Below are 21,553 nucleotides of genomic sequence, written 5' to 3' on the forward strand. Positions count from 1 at the left end.
TGGACACAGTGCAGAGCACCAAACGCCGCCTTCATTTCACAGCATGGCAGCAAAGCGTCATCAGTCGCTCCCATACGCAGCAGCTGAGGTGAGTGGTGGGGCAGCAGTGTGGGGCAGCCGGCCCTCCTGCCACAGCCCTCTGTGACCCACAGACCCCAGGCGTGTGCTGGCAGCAGCGCGGTGCTGTGACACGGCTGCTGGGTGCAGGGCCTGCTGCCAGCCCCTCACTGCTCCTACGTGGCACTACCTCCACATCACATTCCTCCCCCTCTCCCCCCAACACACACACAGCTGCACTCACTGGAGAGCTGCTTCTGCAGCTGCCGGACCAGCGCTGCCGTCTGCTGCTGCTGCTGTGTCTGCTGCAGGCCCTGCCTGGGGAACTGCTGTGGAAAGGACAGGTGGCAGAAATCACAGAGTGAGGGAAGGCTGGATAACATAGAAAGCAAGGCTCCCATCCCAGCTGAGCCCACCGCTGGCTGCTGCAGCACAGATCTCCCAGGGACGGCTCCAGGCCCTTGAGCCCAGCAGGAAGTGTGACTGGCAGAGCAGGGAAGGATGGTGAGAGGAGAGCCGCCCAGCAGCAGGTCCTGAGCACGTGTTAACAGCAGAGCAAGGACACATGTAACATGCTCAGAACTCCCAGGACATGTTTTCTTCATGCCCAGACATCTCACACATCTCCAGTGCTACTACAGGTGTCACAGTGTGTGCAGTTGGTCTCTGCCTTTTACAATAGCCCATCCTTTCCCCCCCTGCAGAGCCCGGTGTTATCCTGCACATCGCTTTCAGCACCTTTGCTTTCTGTCTTGCTCAAAGTCACAGACAACCAGAACTGCTTGTCAAAACTGATGTCCTACTGCCATTTGTAAACACCCACACGGAGCTGAAGCATGGCAGACAGAAGAAACTTCTAGAATGATGTTTTCTCTCGGGGCAATGGCACTTCAAATGACATGAAGGATAAGCACAAAGAAGAGCTGTTACTGTGCTGCAGGGTCGTGGCTGCGCTGCAGTGGAACAAGAGAGTGCTTAGCACGTGCCATCAGCAAACCTCACTCTGATTCGAGTGCAGCCCACAGGAGCAAGGCAAACCCACCCAGAGCACGCTGTTACATGTGATAGAATCAGACACTGAGAACTTCCAAAGAAATCTGCTGCCAATGAACTAAATCATGCCTTCATCATTTCGAAAGCACCCTTGGTGTAAATTCATGGACTTCCACAAATCTGCATGCTATCTATACTGCATCAAAGCAGAATTCAATCACTAATTGGTACACTTGACAATACATGTTATTCCCTAGCCAGACAACCCATGCAGTCTATTTCCCCATGACACCAGGCAGGAGAACAAGCACTGCTCTGTTTTCAGTGCTTCTACCTGTCAGCCAGAAGAAAAGAGCTCTCTATAAATAATTTTAACAGGTCAGCTACCTGTAGGTCAGATCCACAGAATCATTAAGGTTGGAAGACCCCTAAGATCATCAAATCCAACCACATTTGTCCAATCAAGCTGCTAAATCACAATAGGTAGATTTGGCACAGACCATCCGTAGCAAAGGTGCCACTAGAATGGGTCCCTCTGGAGCCAGAAGTGGTGCACAGCAGAGGTGTTTCCTCCCTCTGGAAGCACAGATGTCTCCTGCATGAAGTGAAACCTGTGTGCCAGCTGCTTGGGGCTGCGGAGCACAGAAAGCTGACAGCACAGCTCTGACACCTCCCTGCTCCTGAGGGACTGCCATGCATGAGGGACTGCTGTGCCGGCTGCTGAAGTCAAAACTGTCAGCACTTACTGAACTACCTATTTGGTGCAGGGCCTCCGAGCTCTCTTGGTCTGTTTTCAAAATCCCATTACTTTTCTTCTCATCAGATCTGGTGAAAGGACACGTGCTTCTACTTTCATGCTTTTGTTTCTTTTAAATACAGCACCCGTAGACACTGCATAACAACACCTCACGTGCTGCCTGAAGTGCAGCACGGTGACACTCGGTGGCAGCACACACTGCAGGGTCTGCCCGGGCTTGTTTCAGTGAAACCTCTGCTCACCAAAGGGAGTTTCAGGGCTTTAGTAAGACTTCAGCTTTTTTTCTTTTTCTCTTCCTGAAAACCAATCCTTTACTTATAATCCGTTGTGTAACCCTCTGACTAGCAGCCTCTAGTAACTGCTGAGGTTAGTGAAACATACCAACCACACACCGGGGCTTCCTGGGGATGTGAAACCCACATGGAGTGCTTGGCTGCTGGACAACTGACTGCCTGGCAGAGCTGTGCCCCGAATGCAACCCATCAGAGGCAGCCTGCTCAAGACAAGAATACTGAGAGAAGCTTAGAAGTGGATGTAAATGATCTTCCAGTAGTGATCAGATAAAGACCCCTCGTTTATCACTCCTCCCACACTTGTGTGCCGCCTTTTGGTTTCTCTGCCAAATTGCATTAATGCTTTTGGATTTGGCAGCTGGCAGATTCAGCGTTGCTTGTATTTTCTCCATTTTTTCAATTATCCTCAACCAACTTAAACATGTCTGGAAAAAATGGCCACATCCAACAAACATGGACAACAACATCGCAAACTCAGTGTAAGCTTCACCCACTCTGCCCGTGCCCCTGCCCCACACTCACCATCAGTCCCACTTACCAGGGGCTGCTGTGGCTGCACAGGCTGGAGATCAAGAGTCTGCTGCTGCTGCCCCTGCTGCATCTGAGAGAAGACAAGCCCTGAGACAGCAGCAAACTGCACACACACCGCCTCAGGGAGCGGCCCTAAGACAGCACCACAGCTGCTTATGGCCAGCGTATGGGCTGGGACCTGGGCCTGCACCCAGCACAGGGCACTGGAAGTCCCAGGGGGTGGGAACCTGCTAGTGCTCCAGCTCTGCATTGTCAGCTGCACTGAGCTGAGGACATTTGTAATGTCCAAAATATATTCCAAAGCTTGTTACTTAATTTCTTACATCAGAACGCCCGGATGAAATGCACCATCATTTGTCAGGAATGGGCACAGATAGCCACTGCATTACAATGAAAACATAGCAATAATTCCAAAGGGCCACAGAAGGTTGCACGCACTCCCTGCAGAAAGGCATCTCCTGCCTTTGGGGCAGTTGGGTTCCTCACCTGGAACAGTCTCTGCTGTCGGATCTGCTGCTGCCTCTGTCGCATTTGCTCCTGGGGCAGCTGTGCGGAGCTCAAGCTTGGATGGGTGCGCGTGGTTGATGCACTGTCCAGGCCCGCCCCCATCAATGAGTTTGGCTGCAGAGGATGATGGGTCAACCTGGTTGAAAAATAATACAATCAAGTAAAAGGTATTCTACTGCACTTAAAGACAGAGCAGAGTCAGTCCAGCAGCACTCCTAAAGGCTGCTCCTACAGATTCCAAACTGTAAATTTTACAGTTTGGCTATACTTCCAAATAGAAATGTTTTGAGAAGTACCAAATCCACCCTACTGCCCCACAGGTGATGCATGCAGCATGTCCAACCGTTTCACTCTTACTCTGTAAGGAAGAGCAATGAGCCTCTACAATTCAAGCAAACATTCTACATAAGCACTGAAATGTTCTCTGACAAAACTATCCATAACTTATTACATTTCCAGAGATTCAAAGCTGATTATAAAGACTTTTGACTTCCTGAAATAATGGAAAAAGCCACCAAGCATGAAATTCTTTGGACCTCTAGATCAAAGTCATGGTTAAACCTTGCAAGGTTACAGCTCTGAGAAGGGCAGAAGCTCACCGCTGAGCGCCCACCACGGGCTGCATGTAGGCAGCTGCCTGCTGCTGAGCCACACTGCCCGGCTGCCCTGGCCGCAGCCGCTCCATCAGCATGGGGCTGGAGTGGGCTGTGTATGTCCGCGGGGTGTAGCCAGGAGAGAGCACCACGCTGCCAGGCTGCTGCTGCTGCTGCAAAGGCATTGGGGTGCTGTACATCGTGTACCCGTGGGGCATGCTCTGCACGGAAAGCAGACAGAGAGGAGCTTCACTATGGAGTTACATAAATCAGCATCATTGTAAAAGAGGTCACGTTACAGACTTGGCACTGAAGTATGCTCATCTTCTACCAGAACATCATTGGGAAAAATGGGAAAGCTACAGCCATTTACAGCTGCAGCAAGCAGAGAGCAGCGAGTGCCCATGGCCGAGCATCACACCGCCCCAGGGCACAGGCATGATCCCAGGCAACTGCCAGCATTGCTGGCCAGCCTGGAGGGGAAAGGGCTCGGTTTCATCTGTTGCTGTGCACTCACTCTGCAGAGCAGTGCAGTACCTGTGCTTGCTGAAGCCCTGGGTACTGTGGAAGCTGCGGCGTGGGTCGGACTTGCGGGGTGAAAAGAGCAGCGGGGTCCATCGGCTGAGCCTGCAAGACAGACACGGTCAGGCTGGCCCTGCTCCTGACATGACCTCATCACTGTGCACAGCAGTGAGAAGATCCCCAGTTCCTCCAGAAGTGCCTGGCCCTGAGCTGCCTGTGGGGCAGGGGGAAGGCTGGCCCTGACCTCTGGCACAGGCACTTCTCCAGCACTGCAGCTATGCATCTATCTGCCAACAAGGCTGCTGCTGTTTAAAGGGCAGGTACCCTTTAAAACAGAGTTTTGCAAAGAATTTCTCCTGCCTTAGGAAGATGAAAGTTCACATCACTGACTGACATCACCTCTTTCCCCCAGGAATGACTGAGTTTTGAGACACATCAGCATCCAGCTCTAAGCAGCAGAGGGCCCAAAGAGGGGCTGCTCCCACTGCACAACTTGCCCAGAGTGGGAGCTGCGATGCTGGGCAAAATGGGAGAGCACAAGCCATGCTTGGATGGACGTGGTGTCAGGGAGTACTGAGACTACTGTGAGCTCTCACAGCGAGAAACAACACCCTCTGAAGAGAGGTTACAGTTATGGTGCTGTTATTGGGAACGTTTGTAACAAAGATATTGTTGTGTGCAGGTATATCACAACATTCTCCATGCAGCCACTGCACTGCTGAGCCATGAGGGGTGCCCAAAGCATATCATTCCCATTGAAAGCAGAGTGCAGCCTGCGTGGTGGAAGGAATGACTGTTTGTGCAAAAGAGAAAGTTCACAATGTCTGAGCGGTTACCATTATGTTGTCAAAGCCATCCTGAAGGGATACGGCAGAGCTACTGACATCCTGAAGGAAAAGGACAGGCAAGAAAATAGCAAACAATACAGAGAATACACATTCCTAGGCTCAGAGTGCTGGTGGAGCAGCACAGCATCCTCGCAGTGCCCACCTGCCTGCATCCACAGCATGTGGTGCTGGAAATGATGGCAGAGTCCTTTGGGGACTTTTGGGGACTGAGGCTAATAAGCCTCAGTATCTTTATAACATTTATGAAACACAAAACATGGAAAGGACTCCCTGCCATCCACAAGAGCCTATTAATGCTACGCATCATATGCAACAGTTTTTGGACAAAGCATGGTCTTTGCAAAATCTGCACACAGGCCTTCCTGTAAAAGAGCTTAACACTGCAGACTGGGTTGGTACAGACTGGTCTCACAGAACCCTCCCACCCCATGGGCTCAAGCTACACAGGGAGATCCATTCTCCATCTGTAGAGATATAAAACACAAAGAAGCCTTCCCTACTGAAACAGACACTCAGAAGTCACCTTGTTCCTCTATTTCCAGACACTTTGTACAGACACACACACCCACATAGCATTCCCTGCCCTGACACGAGGCAATGCACAACCAGCACCCAGCTGTGCGTGGTGTGGGGGCAGCAAGGCTGTGGTTGGACCTGGTACACCTCCAGATTGGATCTGGGCTTTGTGTGCCTCACAACAGAGAAACTGAAGAAGGAACAATAACAATGATGAGGGAGCTCTAACAAAACACACAGAGTGAGAGGAATCATGGGATACCTACTGAAAATTCTGCCTGCTTTGGTACATCACATAGTTTGAAGGCAAGAACTTAACATAAGGACAGTGCAATACAGATGACCGCAGAGGTGGTAGGTATGGGTACAGAAGGGCTTTAAAAGTGAGCAGTTACCAGTTGTACCACCAACTACTGTACACACAATTATTTTCTGGGTTATGAAAACCAACTTTCTTCTCTTTGGTTCTTATGCCATCAATTCAGCACCAGCCTGGCTGTAACCACATCCTGAAAACTAGCTCAGGCTCCAAAGGGAGCTGCACAGAAGGCATGTGTGGTTTGACACATGGCAACATTACTCTGCAAAACATTAGGAGAAAATATCAGCTGCTTCTAGAGAAGAGGAGAGAAGATGCACGTCTGTGTGCATGTGTATGGAAACAGCTTCTGTTAGAAGTCCTGGAATTTCTGTATGTAAGGAGTACTTGCTGCTGACTGGCAGTGTGGTGGTACACAGCACCATGCCATTCCATCAGGAAAGCCACTGGTGAAACAATAGGAAACTGCTATAACATCAATTACCAGAAGCAAAATAGAAGGGGCTACAAGACCCAAGGGCAGAGGAAGTTTGACAGTGGTGGTCCCACTTAAGCAATACTTAATTAGCTACTGTGACTGCAAATGTCAGTTGGCTCCCTGCTCGGTAAGCCCCAGCAGAAGGTAAAAGCACCGTGCTGCTCATCAGCCCTGGGGCTTTGGACAAACCTGCTGGAGAGACCGTGCCTGTGCTTGGTGCCTGAGGAGCCGCTGCTGCTGCTGCTGCTCTTGCTGCAGGAGTTTCATCTGGAGCAACTGCTGCTGAGGTGTGACTGCGTGGAGGGTAGGGGGCTGAAGCACGGTGCTGGAGCGCCGCTGCAGCATGTTGGACAGGGCCTGCTTCGTGTTGGTTGGCACGAAGGAGCTCGTTGGATCCAGCCTGGAACCACCTGAAAGCACAAACATTTGGCTGCATTCTGTGCAAAAGCTGTCAGTACAGATCGCTGCTCATTCATCAGCTTCCACTTGGTTAGCTCTACCATAATGATGGTAAGCTCATCTCTGTAAAGGAAGGCAAGGAACTGGACTAAACCAGATTTCCAGATGGAGAAGTTAAAAGGGCAAAAGAGCTTTGAAGACTACTGCTTGCAAATGGGAATGGAAAGTAAGAAGGCAATGGGCTGCATCCTCCACATCACACAGAATGTTTGACTGCCACTGAAAAACAAAATTTGCATGCCATGATCAAAAGCATGATAGGAACAGCTCATCATGTCAAGCCATGTTATCATGAGATGGTGATAATTAATGCATTCTGTGCTACTTGATAGAAAAATATGGCCCTGTAGGTCAGCAGATTTACAAAGGTACATCTTAACCACTTTTCACTGTCTACTTTTTAATTAACTTTTCTTAATTTCCTAGACACTGTCTGGTACCTTCTGAAGACTTTTATGCATCTTAAATACAGATTTTGTTATATTTGGAGCTTCAGAAAAAAAATATTTGACATTTGTAACTGGAATCAAACTTTTGCTCCTCAGTGCACAATACCTGAGGAGGGCACAACACCTGTTTTTCATAACATCTGCTAAACACACACGAGAACCTCTAAAATACGTTGCTTAAATTGTCTGCACCCTGCCTGGAAGAAACAAAACAAATGTACAAAAACTTCAGCTCATCACAAATGCTGAAAAAGAAAGTCAGCCCGCTGATTATTTGTCCCATCTAGTAGATGTTAAATGAGCCACCACGGTTCTTGGCCTGGATCAAATTAGAAATGAAACAGCCCCAAGGTCATTTGTTCCTTCTAATTGTCTCTCCCTTATTTAACTCCTCACTGAACTTCTACAGCTTTCTCAGAAGTAAAATCCATCAGCTTTACAAACCATCAGCAGGTCATTCTTGCTTCTCTACCAAAAGAGTTCAATAGCTTTGCATGGACGACCTACGACTGCTAATGGAGAGCTCTTCTGAACAACGGCTAACTGCAGGAATAAAACACTGGTATCACAGCTTGCCTCAGAGTCTGGAACAAAACCCGGCTGCACTAAGTCCAATTCTACCACCCAGCAATAAAAACACAGAGATGAACTCAAAGCTCAGACATACCTGGAGGGAGGGGCTGGTTCTGCATGAAGAAGCCAGGCTGCTGCGGCTGCCCCATGATGGTGTAGCCCCACAAGGCAGACTGAGGATGCTGCATCATTTGTGAAGGAATGGGCGAGTAATTGGGAGGCACTCTGTATAAGTTGTTCTGTGGATATTCCTTAAAATATACAGTAAAAGCGAATGTTACTGACATTCATACCTTACTAACTCATAAATAATGCCAATTTTCCTACTAAATTATTAAAGGATAGAGACAGTTCCCATTGTCGTTTGCAATGATGTAAAAAACAGATTAAGTCTCAGGCTGCCCACAGGTAATTAACACTAACAACTTCACAGAGACACCATCCATTTCTATCTTATTAGCAAGCACCTTCAGCAGGCTACCATAAGGCACAGCACAAGCACAGTGTATCTGTACTGCACTGTACTGTACTGTATCTGAAAGGAAATAATGGGAGGAACTTAACTGGAACATCACAAAGGCCAGAAAATGATGTCCAAGTTACACAGGAATTTCAGAAGGTGAGAAGGAACATAATTGCTGTAATTTTATGCCAAATGAGAAAGCATACATAGAACCGGAGCAACATTCAGTGAGCTAAGATCCAGCCTAGCACCTTGTACATAGCACAGAAGGTCCCATGCATGGTACATCAATTGTACTTGATAGAAATCCACCCTCCTGCTGACCATTTCCATTCACTACCTCTAACAGAACCCCTCCAGGTAGGGAACAACCTATGAATGCAGCAGAGACAGCAAGGTGACAGGATGTTCCCAGCTCTGCACTGAGGCAGCAGCCACTTACATCAGCCTTAGAGCTTGACTTCGACTTCCTCTTCCTGCCCTTTGTCTTCTTCTCATCATCTGTGACGTGTTTTCCCTGATCGGAGAGCTCTCCTGACTTCCTTTCTGGTTCCTGAGAGACAGGGGTGGTGGGCTCTTCCTCCTCCTCCTCTGGAGGCAGAGGCAAGGGCTCGAGGTAGTAGCTCCGTGGCTTGGGGTTGGGGTGCGCGTGATACAGGAGCAGATGCTGCTGCTCTTCGTATTTGATCACCTTCCTGTCGACACGAACTGTACCAAACCATGCCCAGGAGAGAGGAGCAGGATTTTTATGACCTTCAAATAAGTCCCAAGGGGACACCTTTTGTTTTGTTGAAACCTGAAGACCCTGTATCAAAATAAAAGTGAAGTCAGCACTTTAGAGAAGCTGAACACCACAGTGAACTACTTGCTTTTGAAGGTCGTGATTTGAGTCACAAAATCCAGTGAGGGTCCCTTAACCCCCCCCAGAACGTACCAAGTGCACACAGCCTCCACCCAAAGCTGCCCCTGGATAAAAGCTATTATATTTTTGTAATAACGTTTGCTTGCAGCCATGCTAAAAACCTCGAGTTCCACCTATCGTAGGAGGAAAAGAGGTACTGCAGAATTACAAATTTAAGCTTTCTTCCTTACATAAATTCACCACACACACACACATTAAAAAAAAAAAAAAAAAAAAAAAAAAAAAAACGCTGGCAAAAAACCCATATCAGCACAGTTTGTATTTTCCCTTTCTTTCCTCCATGTTTTGTAAGCCTGAGAACCCCCTGTATTGTCCTCCCAGCATGTAACAGGACAAAAGGTTTCCAGGTCAATCAAGTTCTCACATGTAGGATTCTGCTGAAAAAGCAAATACTGTTGTGAGAGCTTCTGCTCTTCATCTCCAAGAAAACATCATATTCCTTTTTGGTCAGTCAAGATGCTGGATTGCAAAATCAAGCAAGCTTCTGTCAGCACTCATTTCATGAGTCACAAATCAACCATGTGCTCTGCGCATCATTCGGTTTGTGTTTGTACAGACTTCGGTGACAGAATTGTAGACAAATCAGAAAGTGATTTCTGTCTCAGAAAGTCCTATACAAGCTCAGTATAGGTGGCATAGAGCTGCATCCATCCCAAAGGCACCCAGAGGAAGAGCTCTGACCCATCTGCCAGCTGTGGCAAGTTGTCAGCAGAGGACAGCAGCACCATCAGCGCTGACACAGGAAGGTGGTACTGCCACAGCACACCACGATGCTGGAATCAGAAAGCCCCTCTCCAAACACACTCCTGGCTTCACACACTGCCCAAGAACCTTCATATGGATCATGCCAACAAACACCCCACGCATGTATTGGAAACAGAATTACATTTGGTACCAAAACCCAGTCAGTCATTTACTGATCTGAACAGCAGTGTCCTGCAGGCCCAGCACTGCACACTTCTGCACCACTGCTTGGTTTACACAAACTGCACTGCTGAGGCTGAAGCTTTAGTAATGACCGAATGCATCAGCAAGCTGTATTACAGCAGAAGTACAATACTCTTCCCATACTGGATTTAAATGTGTGTATTATACAAGCTGTACATGTTTGCTTGAATTTCCCTTGCATCAAAACATCGCGAAAAAACAGAGATGAAGGTAAACATTTACTCTTGCCTGTTTCTTATCAATGGAGTCAAACCCTGCAATTTTGTTGCCCTTGGTGTCAATCAAGGATCCCATTGGCTCACAGGTGATAATATCACAGGTCTGCTTTGGCAAAGGTAGCAGCTGGCGAACCTTGTCAATGCTGTCTGACCGCTTGTCTCCCAGCTCCTTCTAAGGGGTAAACAAAGCGCTCAGTCAAACAGAAAGGTGGAAATAAGGAAGAGAAACATTGCACTGCTCTCACTATTAGAAAATGCCCTGTTTGGGGATGAATCATTTCCCTGTGCTTTTACTAAATTTAAACAAGTGTTTTTGTGGGCCTGTTTAGCTTGGTTCTAAGGAAGCAAGTTACCTTGTTGGAGTAGGTCATACAACATACACAACACAAAGTAAATGCAAAGGCAGTGTCTCAAGCATGAATAGAAGCAATTAAGTCTCTTCTAGGGTTCTGAATGTAAAGTAACTATAAGAAATATCTTAGTAGTTTGTCTCCCTGCCTTCACATTCCTATTTGCTTTATTTCCTCCTTTTCTTCCTTACTATTAATGACACTTTATTCCCCCTTCTCTTTCCAAGGCACCAGAAGTGACCAGATTCAAAAGAAACGCTGCAAATGATGAGACACAACACTTACCTTTAACTTTTTCACTAAATTCATGTAAGCCCTTTTGTTTTCCTCAGGTCCTCCTTGGGAAGCATTGGACAAGTCAGAGGCGAGCGTCCCGTTGATGAGGACACCCAGCATATCCAGCACAGTTGTGAACAATTCACTGAAGTGAAATGACAAACATCACTTTGAGGAACAGCGTGCACACGTAGCCTCGTGTCTACATGCTGGTGGACTGTCCCAGTGTACACATAAATCTTATTGTGCACCACAGCACAGAGCTGCTGTTAGATGGCCACCAGGAACCACAGCTCTGCTATGGGAAAGCCCTCAGGTAAGTGCTCATTGAGAAGCAGTGTAAACAGTTGTTCGGTGCTTTCCAGAATAGAGGTGCTCTCTGGCTGAGCCCAGCTCTGAGTATGTAAGTTGCACCCAAGCAATAACAGAATAATTATAAGAAAAATAGATCAGTAGCATACATGCAATCTAGACTGAACAACACGTTAATTAGCTTGTTTGAACAGCACATACTTGTTGGTCTGCATATCAACTGTTCCCGAAGTGATTATCTGGAGGAGCAGAAGTGCCCAGTCTGTGGTCCACTGGGTACTCCTCTGCACAGTATCAAACATGCCACCTACCTGCAAAATAACACAGCAGATAGCAAAGCTCCACATTTATCTCACGGTTGCACACTTCCATTATCATGTGTATTACTTATGAATGAAACTGCCAGCCAGCCCCATGTCTTCATGTGCACTGACTGCCACCCTAACATGCTGACCTCAAGTGACTTTTCTCCCCACCCCATGCTCTCAGCAAAGTTCCCCTTAAGAAGGAACAGTGGGAAAGCAAAACAGTGTTTCAGCACTCTGCCAAACAGCCTCACTTGCTCACCTTCGTGGTTGATGCAACAGATTTTGAGGTGTGTGAACAGATTCTCAAAACTGAAAAGGTACACAAGTAAAACTTTATATTTATTGCCTTCCCTCCAGATGAAAAACAATAACAACAACAAAAACAGTGCACAGAAAAAGGTGTGAAGAACGAGACAGCACTGAATGAAAACTGCTAAATGATACGTTTTACCCCATGAACAATTTTTCCTAATTTCTACTAGTATTGTATGTTCATGCAAAATATGTCTTTCCATCAGAACTAGCCTGAAACAAGAGAGGTGCGAAGGGCACAGATCTCCTTGCTTTGTTGTGTCAGGGCATGGGGCCAATGAGGTCCCCACTGAAACAGCCAGCTCCACCTGGGGCTGCCAGACCTGTCCCCATGTCCCCAGCCAGGGGCCTCAACCCACCTTGCAGGGCGGTGTTTGAGCATCCCTCCCCCTCCAGCTCTGACCCCGACCCCCACTCAAGGGCTGACATCCTGTCTCCATCCTGGGGGACAGATGCCCCTCAGATCCCAAAGCTCAGGGAGCCTCAGCCCCCGCAGCACCACACACAGCACTTCGGAGCAGCTGCTACGTCACTTCAAACCAACAGGACAAACAGAAGATTTTCTTACCAAATTCAGACGGAGCTGTAAGGCTTCATGCATCATTTGTCTAGCCTTAACATCGCCCTGGTACCGTTCTTCCCTCCAGTTACTAAGGATCTAAGAGAAACCATTTGATAAAGGTTGTTTTCCCCTTGCAAAGGAATTTTCTCCCTATAAAATGTATGGTCTTGTGACTACTGTCCTTAAGGAAACACAAAGGAGTATTAACCTTCATATCCTCATGCCTGTTCAAAGCTTAGAGCAGATGAAACAAACTAAAGAAAAGTAACTATTTATAAAGAGCTGATCTTCTGCTATCAATTATATGACTAAATATTCCTGATGCAACAAAAGGAAAATGAGTGGCTTTGTTATGTGTTTAAGAACAGTCTCAAACATCCCACTAAACTGGGTATGTAAATGGATCTCTTGCATGGGATGCAGCTTCCCAGCAGAATCTGCTGGGTGCAATGGACAAGAGACGAGCAGAATCTCAGGGGAACTCCACCTGCTATGTTACAGGGGGGAACCACACAGCGAAAGGAGAGCCCATGTGGTGGTAATGCCAGGAAAAAAGCCAGCACAAGAAATACCAGGGGGAAAAGAAGGTCAAAGGAATGAATTTAACCAGGATGTGGAAGCCAGAGCCTGGAGTTGCACTGAGAGGCAATATGTGCAAATAATGGCCCTACAAGTATTCATTTTCATTGTCACAGTAAGGCAGAGAATCTAGAGACAAAAAAAGCAGACATAATTGCACCACACCATGCACTGCCTATGTTCACATAAGGGACAGTCTGGTGGAGTTAATGAGGTTCATGCAGGTACAGCAGGAGCCAGGTAGGAACAAGGAGGCCCAGCAGAATCAGCAGGGGGTGTGAAAGAGCATTGGGATTCAAACAAAGAACGGTAGGTATGGTTTCTGTAGGCAATTTGCCAGTTAGAGACTAGCAGTATTTTAAAACACACACACACACACACACACAAAACTCTTAATCTTTACTGACTGGAGAAGATGAAAGGTTTCAAAACATAAAGTTTCAAACCTGTAAAACCTTTTTATGACCAAACGAGAGACTGAGAAGCTTCCTCTCAGGACAAGCACTGAGCCAGGATCGAGCTGAACCAGACTCGCGTTCATTAAATGTTGCTGTAACCATCTCAGGAGAAAAAGATGTATTCTCTCTAGCAAATAGAAGAAACTTCCCCATCCTTTCCTCCCCTCTCTGCCCCTTCCAGCACAGCATGTGTTACAACTCTCCCAGTTTGAACCCCTCCTGCACACATCAAACCAATGACACAAACATCCACTGAAGGTGCTCGTGATTATGTGCTCGTTTTACCTGATTGACTTGATTCTGCAGTGATGTTAGAAGCCCTTCCCGCTGCTCATCCTGCCCCTTAAGGCAAGTAAGTACCAAAGAAAGGAAAGGTTGCTGACTCAAGAGAGACATGCTTTAGGAGAGACAAACACAGAGGTCAATTAGTAATGTTATTTTGATAGTTCCCATCTCCACTTCCAACTTTGTTTTGTCTACTTTTCTTCTGGAAGTAGCATTGCCTACATTGATGCCTGTTTCTGCTTTAGTAAATGAAAATGAAAGCCTCACAAGACAAATTAAAAGAACGTGCACCTAGAAATAGGAAGAGCAGCAGCCAGTTGTTATACATGCCAGTGCTGAGAACCCCCCTAGCTCAGAGCACTACGTGGCCAAGAATTACATGGACACTTGCAGGTCTGACTCAGAACATGTTATTTCAAGACTGCTTTGATTAACCAGGGATATAATTGTGGTGGAGACCAGACAGCTGAAGCTTCTAATCCACGTTAGTAGCCTGAAGTGAATCCCAAATTTCCCCTCTGAGCACTGATAAAAATGAAAGCCAACTGAACCCCACTAAGATTTTACCATGGGTTTAGCATATGTGAATCCAGAGGTAGCTTTATCTGGTTGCAGGAAATGTGCCATAACGGTGTAAGGGCATTCAGAATCCATATATATATTCTTTAGAGTACTGTGTTATCCGTTATGGACATAAAATGTAGGCAAACTGAGAGAAACATGCAGAGATAAATCTGGGAGTATAATATGTGAAGTAGAAGAGGCACTAAAAATGTGAGCAAAGGGATCTGGATCATGCCATGGTTTTTACAGTTTTAGCTATGTAAACTCCCAGGAAATGACACACATCCCTGAACACAATAAAACATATATCCATGCATACACATCTATTACATCCATGCATACACATCTATTTCATACAGGTGTTCATTTCAACAGCTGTTTCCATTTGCGTTTAACTTGACTTTAGCAATTTCAGTGACAACCCGACTAAAGGAACAGCAAAATCTCCTGTAAGACAAGCCAATCAGAAAGCCTACATTTTCAAAAACCAAGTTACATGGGGATTTTTCAGAGCTAAGAAACAACATGGTAGGAGTACCTGTTAGCTTTTGCATTAATTGCCATCAGAAAAAATGACAATTTGCAAGACAACTGTTATTGCAATCCGTGCTACACAAAGTGGTGTCAGTGCTTTTAATTCTGCGCATAGAAGCCAAGACAGAGGAAGGGCTCAACAATTATACAGCCATTTTATTTGAAAGCGGCTTGTTTTAGGTCTTCTACACAAGAGCTTTCCCATGGGAAGAGAAAGAGATGGCAGCCAGAGGTTCCATACTCCCCTCCAGTGATGGCTGCAGGACACCCTCTGGATGATGTGTTACAGGGCCTCCACATTTCATTTTCTGAGACCAATGATACTTTTCAGACTAAATTAAACCTGAACCCCTGTTGGGGCTGATAACTTACATGCTCCAAAGAAGTGAACCAATGAAGTCTCGTGAAGAAAAAACCCAGTGCCCAGCATAGCCCTCCTTCAAAAACACCTGTCAGCTCTGTTCACAGAGATCTCCCAAGGTCATACCTCTTCTGCTTCTGTCTATCTCTTTCCTTCTTAGAAGATGATCCCAAATGCTGACCTTTCTCCAGCTCCTCTCCCGCAGCTTTCAAGACCCTACCTTGAACAGAGGTAGGTAGTTTTGCAATCAAGGGAGCCACCAGCCACACTCCTCGCCACTCAGAGGAACTAGAAATAGAACAAGCTTATTTCAGCCATGGTATCCATGCAGTTTTGCAACCAGTGCTAGCAGCTACAATACCGAACTGCTTTAATAAGGACACAACACATCTGCAGTAACTAATGTGGACAGAGCAATCATACTTTCTGGTTTTTGAAAATTCAAGAATAATTATCAAAAATAATTTATTGTTAAACTAAGGTAAACAGCAGTAATCTTCAGGTAAGTCATTCCTGTTTCAAGAGCAAAACATGTAGGCAATCTACGCATAATTAAGCATCACGTTGGCTAAAATAATTAGAAAGGTGCTACAGAAAATACCTTAGGAATGTCTTTTTACCATTCTGTCTTGTATTACTTGTGTCAGCATTTCCAACAGAGTTTGGATTGAAGAGGCCTATACCAGAGTTAGAAGAGTTATTGTTTAGATCAGCGGATTGCTGAAACACCTCTATTGTCGCCTTTGCAATATTATCCAACAAGCTGTTCATTTCAGCCACAGACCCAGAACCCTACAGTAAAACATAAGTAAACTAGCACATTCACGGTATGTTTGCTCATGGACTACGTTAAAATTTAACATACTTTTTTGCATTAAATATTTAGATAAGAAAGGCTGAAGACAGATACTCACAGGCTCCTTCATGCACTGCTTGATCATTAGTTGCAGCTCCAACCAAGACTGCCGGAGAGTCCACTGGTCTAAGTTCTGGGTAAGAATCAGAATTACAAATACACGTGTCAACACTTTGCAGGTTTGAGGGGTGCAAAAACCTAAGTGCAAAAACCTGATCTGAAGAGCAGACCATCCCCAGCAGTTCTCTTTTTGCAAATCTGGTGACATCTCGAGATACCGGACCTACCCAAGAACGTATGGAAACTGTCCCCTGTCATTACCCATACCTTTAACATGTAACTTCTCTGAATAGAAACCATGCTCTCTGCAAAATCCAGTTAAATACAAGTACAGAAAACAGAATTTGCCCTTTCATTAGCAACTACATTTAATCATGGCATTGCCATGCAAATAGACATGGCATGTTCAGTACGAGGTCATCCAGACACCACTAAGTTAAATCCAGCAGCTGAAGTGATTATTTTGCAGCACACCGATCCCTTTTACTCTTGGTCTGGACGTTTCCTATTTGATTCTTAGAAGTTCTACTCAAACAAACTCAGTGCTGTAGTTTGAGAAATGAAATGTTCCTGGGCCAGCTGAATTTCAACATGTGATCAGTTGAGGGTCACGCAGACGGCACCTGAGCCCTTTCCATGGAGCACTAATGCCTTCTAGCCCACTGCCAGCACAGAGCTCCCCTGCAGAACGCATCCCACCTCAGCAGCAGCCCCCAGAGCTGCTCCCTTCCAGCAGCTGCCCAGTGACTGACAGAGAGCAGTAATGGTGCACATGTTGCACACTCGTTTTCTCCACAACCATGGAATCAGAAGCAATGAAACGCCAGAAGTCACACTGCAAGATGGCTGCAGCAAAGACTGGGGATCCTGAGCACACAGAACTTCTAAAGAATTATGGCCTACCATTATACTGCACCAGGAACTGCAAAGCAGTGCTGCTGAAGGACAGCCTAAGAGTTACTACATCAGTGGTGAATTTTCCCCTTCCTTTTCTCCACTGCTTTACCTGAAGTATGCGCTTGATGTGCTGCCTCTGAGAGTTGTCCCCCTCAGAGCATTCTTTCACACCATGAGGATAACAGATAAGCTGAAGAAGTTTCTGTGCTTGCTTGTTTGAGAGAACGGGATCCAAAATTAGATCTTTATCTGTGCACAGCCTCTCAGGTTCTTTTAAACAGTGCTCTCCAACCCATTCCTGTAAGTGAATGAGATAACAGACTCATAAGACAGCTTCAGTGTAATACCAGCGTCTGGTAAACTAAACAGAAAAGGGATTTTCAGCATGCAAAACTTAAAAGCAAAATATTTGTTCACGTGAGGCTACAAATGTCTCCCATCATTCATACCTGAAAGCATAAGACTTAACTGGTTCCAAAAGTTTCTTTCATGTTTTGAAAGCAACTTTGCAACAGAACAAATATTACTGCAAAAGCACTTTGAACAGACAGCTGATGGAATGTTCTGCTTAAGAGCCAGGCAGGAAAAATAAATCTGAGGGTGCAGATGGATGCTAGCAACTAACTTATGCTTTTGTTTATTTATTTTTATCCCTGGTAACATCCTACTCAGTTATTAAACCAATGCAGGAAAACCAGTGAGAACTCATACACTGAAATATTCCAGCATTCATTCTGCACCAAAATACACATTGTCCTTTTCAAGCAGAACACCATTCTTTCTCTACGTGAAGAGTGCAGTTTTACACATTACCTGCTGACAAATGGTTCTTAGCACATATCTGGCATACTCGCTTAAACTGGCAGTTTCTATGGAAACAGCTTTTCCACGCGATTTCAGAGTGTGAGAAGAAGTCCACATTTCATCCTCAGGGATCTCATCCAGCAAGCCTCTCACGGGCAGCTCCTCGCTCTTCACAGGGGTGACGCTGCTGCTGCCGATCTCAGCATCACCTGCAGAGCAGAAGCACAGGAGCACAGGCTGAGTGCCACCCAAAGCCCTGTGCCTCCAGGAAGGGGCATCTCTGGAGGCATGGGAGCAGGGAAGGAGTGAGGCAGCTGCTCCCAAAACACCTTCCTGATCGATATTTCAGAACAGGAAAAGTTTTGTGTGAACTGAACACAACTTGAAGCACGGTGTGCTCCACAGGAAAAGGCCCACTAGTGCATGGAACTGCTTTGGCAGATAAGGAAGAGTTGGGTTACTCATTCTTCTCAGATGACTTTTTTCCAAGTCTTCTCTCTTACTCTGATTTATTAACACTCCACAGATCAAGAGACAAGTTTGGGCTGATGGTTCCCTCAGCCTGGTGCACCATGGATTTCTTCACCAGAGAGATGGACCTTTGTGGGAATGGAGAAAGGCAGCACACACTGAGGGAGCTCTGGCAGAGCCCAGGAGCCCTTTCTCTCTGCAAGGCACCAGCTCAGCATTGCCACACCATGTGCCTGGAACAAGCAGGGCTGAGCAGATAGGACAGGATGCAAAAAATCAAACCTGTTAAAGTTTTAACATAACTGATGTTTGGTACTTTGAAACCTTGGACAAGGAAGAAGATGCAGCTACAGGGTGGAGGAGTGGAGAAATGAGCCCAAACTGCTGCACACAGAAACACCCTGTGAGGCCATTCAGAAGTGTGCACGATGATAGCCTGCACACGAAGCAGGCTAACACAGCCAGACATCTCAAGGCAGCAGAAATCTCTGTGGATCACACCTGGCTCGCCATTACGACAGTCATCCTCTAGAAAACCCCTCAGTTCACTATTAGCATCAACAACCAACATGGCATGACAAGTCTCATCATTAAGGACTGTGGGGTTTCAGAGATAGTTCTGAGATAGCGGCCAACAGAGAACAAAACACCGGTCCTCTAACTGAAGGTAAAGAAAAGAAAAAGATGGGAGAAGAGATGTGAGATCTTATTTCCTCTGTGTACTTGAGTGACTGGCTGGAGTTAGAGATGCACTGGAATTTGGTACACGGAGCTCAAAGCACAAAAAGTCACATCTGTGTGGAGCTATCAGCTGGCACTGACTCACCATAGAAAACTGCCTTCTCACCTGCGAGGGAAATGCTACTCACATGCTTCAGGAGCACAGAGAGCATCTACATCTACATCTTTCTTCTGTCACCAGGGTTCTCCTTTCCCAGAAGCATTCCCAGGGACATGAACTAGCACTACCAGGTTCTGACCCAAGCTCTAGAACAGAAGTGTTACACATTACTCTGCACAATCTTACCAAGCATCAGAATTGCTTTTAAGACTGCAAACACAGCTCCCACTTCTATACTGTTATGAGCAGCAGCCAAGAGGTGACGATCACAAGAAGAACGAATTCCAGGAAATAATTTTCCTACAGAAAGAAGAATAAATCTTGTAGAAAAGGGTTATGCTTTACATCTACAATAGCTACAGAAAGTACAGCAACTGAATGAAGTACTGAACATCCTAACTGAAGCTGAAGACCAATGGGTAGGTCAGGGAAATCGCACTGCCTGTGATACACAGAGCTTTGAGTTATGAGTGAGGAACACCCTCTGACTTATTTTGCTTGAGTATGCAAGAGAAGCTCATTCATTTCTGTTCAAAAGAGAAACTATTGATTTTAGACAGAAGAACTTGACATCATTTAACAGTTTAAAATAATAACTGCTGTCAGTTCACTTCTCCCAGAGAAAAAGCCCTGTTATCAATTTTGCTGAAATATTTAGAAGTCAAAACAGAGGTGATTTCAATGGTTATTTCCTTTTAACTGCCATCTACCTGTTTCTTGTCCCCTTCCTTCCTCTTTTGGTCTGTGGCTGAACACACAGGTCAGACCACAGAGCATCCCAATTAAGAAGGACAGACACGTTAACATATTCTGAGGTCCAATTTCCTCACGTTTCTGCTGTTGCACTACAGGTGTTTTACTGTGCCTTATTTAAAAGCACGTTTAATTTAATTACACACAAAGCTACCAAACTGCATTACGTTTATCCCTATTCACTTCTATCTCCCTGCAGAAGGACCCGCTGCAGAGCTGCCACTGCCCCAGCAAAGTCAGCACAACAGAGTGCACAGCCATGGTACTACCAGCACACAGGGACACGGCCGCTGCAGTGAAATTCACAAGCAGAATGAGAACCGTCAGAACAGAACTTCCAGAGTCCTTTCACTGCTGAAGTGCACACAGGTGCTGCTTTAAAATCTAATTCTTTTTCTTAAGATGTAGAATTAATATGGAGAGCTTGTCAACATAGTAAATATCGGAAGGGCCAGCCCTTGTCAGTGAACAAGTTTCAGTAAATATACAGAGTTCCGTAAGCACGTAGAAGTTTGTTTTACAAATAAAGAAGAATACTACGCATTAACTTTTCACTCTTGAAGAATTTTTTACTTTACGCAGGCTGCCATTTCTAATTGCACCATTTCACACACGATACCTGAAGCTGCAGCTCTGAAACAGAAGGACCACTCGGCAGGCAGCTTACCTGCTCCCTGGGGAAAGAGGCAGACCTGGGGTGTCCTGAAGAGGTGCAGGAGAAGCCGACAAGTCATCCTGGCCCCAGGCTCAGCATCTGGGTCCCCACAGGCTATGGAACATGGGAAATGAACATAAGGCATCTACCCAGGACCTCACAAGTCATGCTGTCAGGCCTGGAAAGGTTCTACTTCACAGGCCCATTTTAAAAGCAAGTACAATAATTTCATCAACAGGAATTAGCATTTATGGCCTTGAGCCATTCAAAACCAGGAAAGGACAGCATGGTTTTGTTAAGTCAGAGACCTAACTGATGGCAGAAACAAATGCATGACTAAAACTGGCTTTTGATAGCCAAAATAGAAATAGGAAACACAAATCTAGGCAGAAAGTAAAAAGAAACATGCAATGTGGCCAACAAAGAGGAACAACACGGGTCCAAGACTGGATGCAAGGATGATTTTGTCACAGAGAAAATGCCAACATCAGGCACTGATAACAGAAGGAAATCAGAGATAAATACTTGATGTGGGCTGCAGAAGATGCACAGAAAAGCTGAGCTTCCAAGATGTGTCTAAGCACAACTCAAATAGATCTGGCAGATATTCCAGCATGTGCTGCAGAGCACAAAAGTCTTGAGCAGAATGTGATGCTGTATAACAGAGGAGGACAGAGCACTGCCAGCAGCTCTGCCACCACTCAGCCATGGGATCTCTGATCTAACACAGCATCGCTCCTTTTGGCAACTACAGTGACACACATGCTGCAAGTACAACAGGTGGCTTTTACTACGGGAAAGCAGTTCTCACTACTTGCTCCATCAAAGTAAACTCCCTAAGAACCTGAAGTTTTCCATTTGAAGTTTTT

At 46.0% G+C, this 21,553-nt stretch overlaps 1 protein-coding gene across 8 annotated transcripts in view; it reads right to left on the minus strand.

Annotated features, from left to right (window-relative positions):
- The window catches only part of MED12L (mediator complex subunit 12L), a 98,874-nt gene that overhangs the window by 2,843 nt on the left and 74,478 nt on the right, over nt 1-21,553 (minus strand). For 5 of the 8 annotated variants that reach the window (XR_011904622.1, XR_011904621.1, XM_072344015.1 and 2 more), the window contains 21 exons: nt 20,697-20,798; nt 19,463-19,576; nt 17,974-18,173; nt 17,270-17,458; nt 16,262-16,336; nt 15,949-16,139; nt 15,474-15,635; nt 13,889-14,000; nt 12,573-12,662; nt 11,586-11,695; nt 11,082-11,217; nt 10,457-10,618; nt 8,801-9,163; nt 7,990-8,146; nt 6,604-6,824; nt 5,090-5,140; nt 4,269-4,358; nt 3,738-3,952; nt 3,118-3,274; nt 2,639-2,701; nt 302-386 (listed from right to left, as the gene is read on the minus strand). Coding sequence is in view for 6 of the 8 variants with exons in the window: in XM_072344015.1 (XP_072200116.1) it covers nt 302-386; nt 2,639-2,701; nt 3,118-3,274; nt 3,738-3,952; nt 4,269-4,358; nt 5,090-5,140; nt 6,604-6,824; nt 7,990-8,146; nt 8,801-9,163; nt 10,457-10,618; nt 11,082-11,217; nt 11,586-11,695; nt 12,573-12,662; nt 13,889-14,000; nt 15,474-15,635; nt 15,949-16,139; nt 16,262-16,336; nt 17,270-17,458; nt 17,974-18,173; nt 19,463-19,576; nt 20,697-20,798 (3,045 nt within the window). In the remaining 2 variants the exon portion in view is untranslated. The remainder of the gene's footprint in view (nt 1-301; nt 387-2,638; nt 2,702-3,117; nt 3,275-3,737; nt 3,953-4,268; nt 4,359-5,089; nt 5,141-6,603; nt 6,825-7,989; nt 8,147-8,800; nt 9,164-10,456; nt 10,619-11,081; nt 11,218-11,585; nt 11,696-12,572; nt 12,663-13,888; nt 14,001-15,473; nt 15,636-15,948; nt 16,140-16,261; nt 16,337-17,269; nt 17,459-17,973; nt 18,174-19,462; nt 19,577-20,696; nt 20,799-21,553) is intronic. The other 3 variants (XM_072344017.1, XM_072344014.1, XM_072344013.1) reach the window with 2 other exon arrangements.

This window comes from Excalfactoria chinensis, chromosome 9 (genome assembly GCF_039878825.1).
Source record: "Excalfactoria chinensis isolate bCotChi1 chromosome 9, bCotChi1.hap2, whole genome shotgun sequence".
NCBI classification, from domain to species: Eukaryota; Metazoa; Chordata; class Aves; order Galliformes; family Phasianidae; genus Excalfactoria; species Excalfactoria chinensis.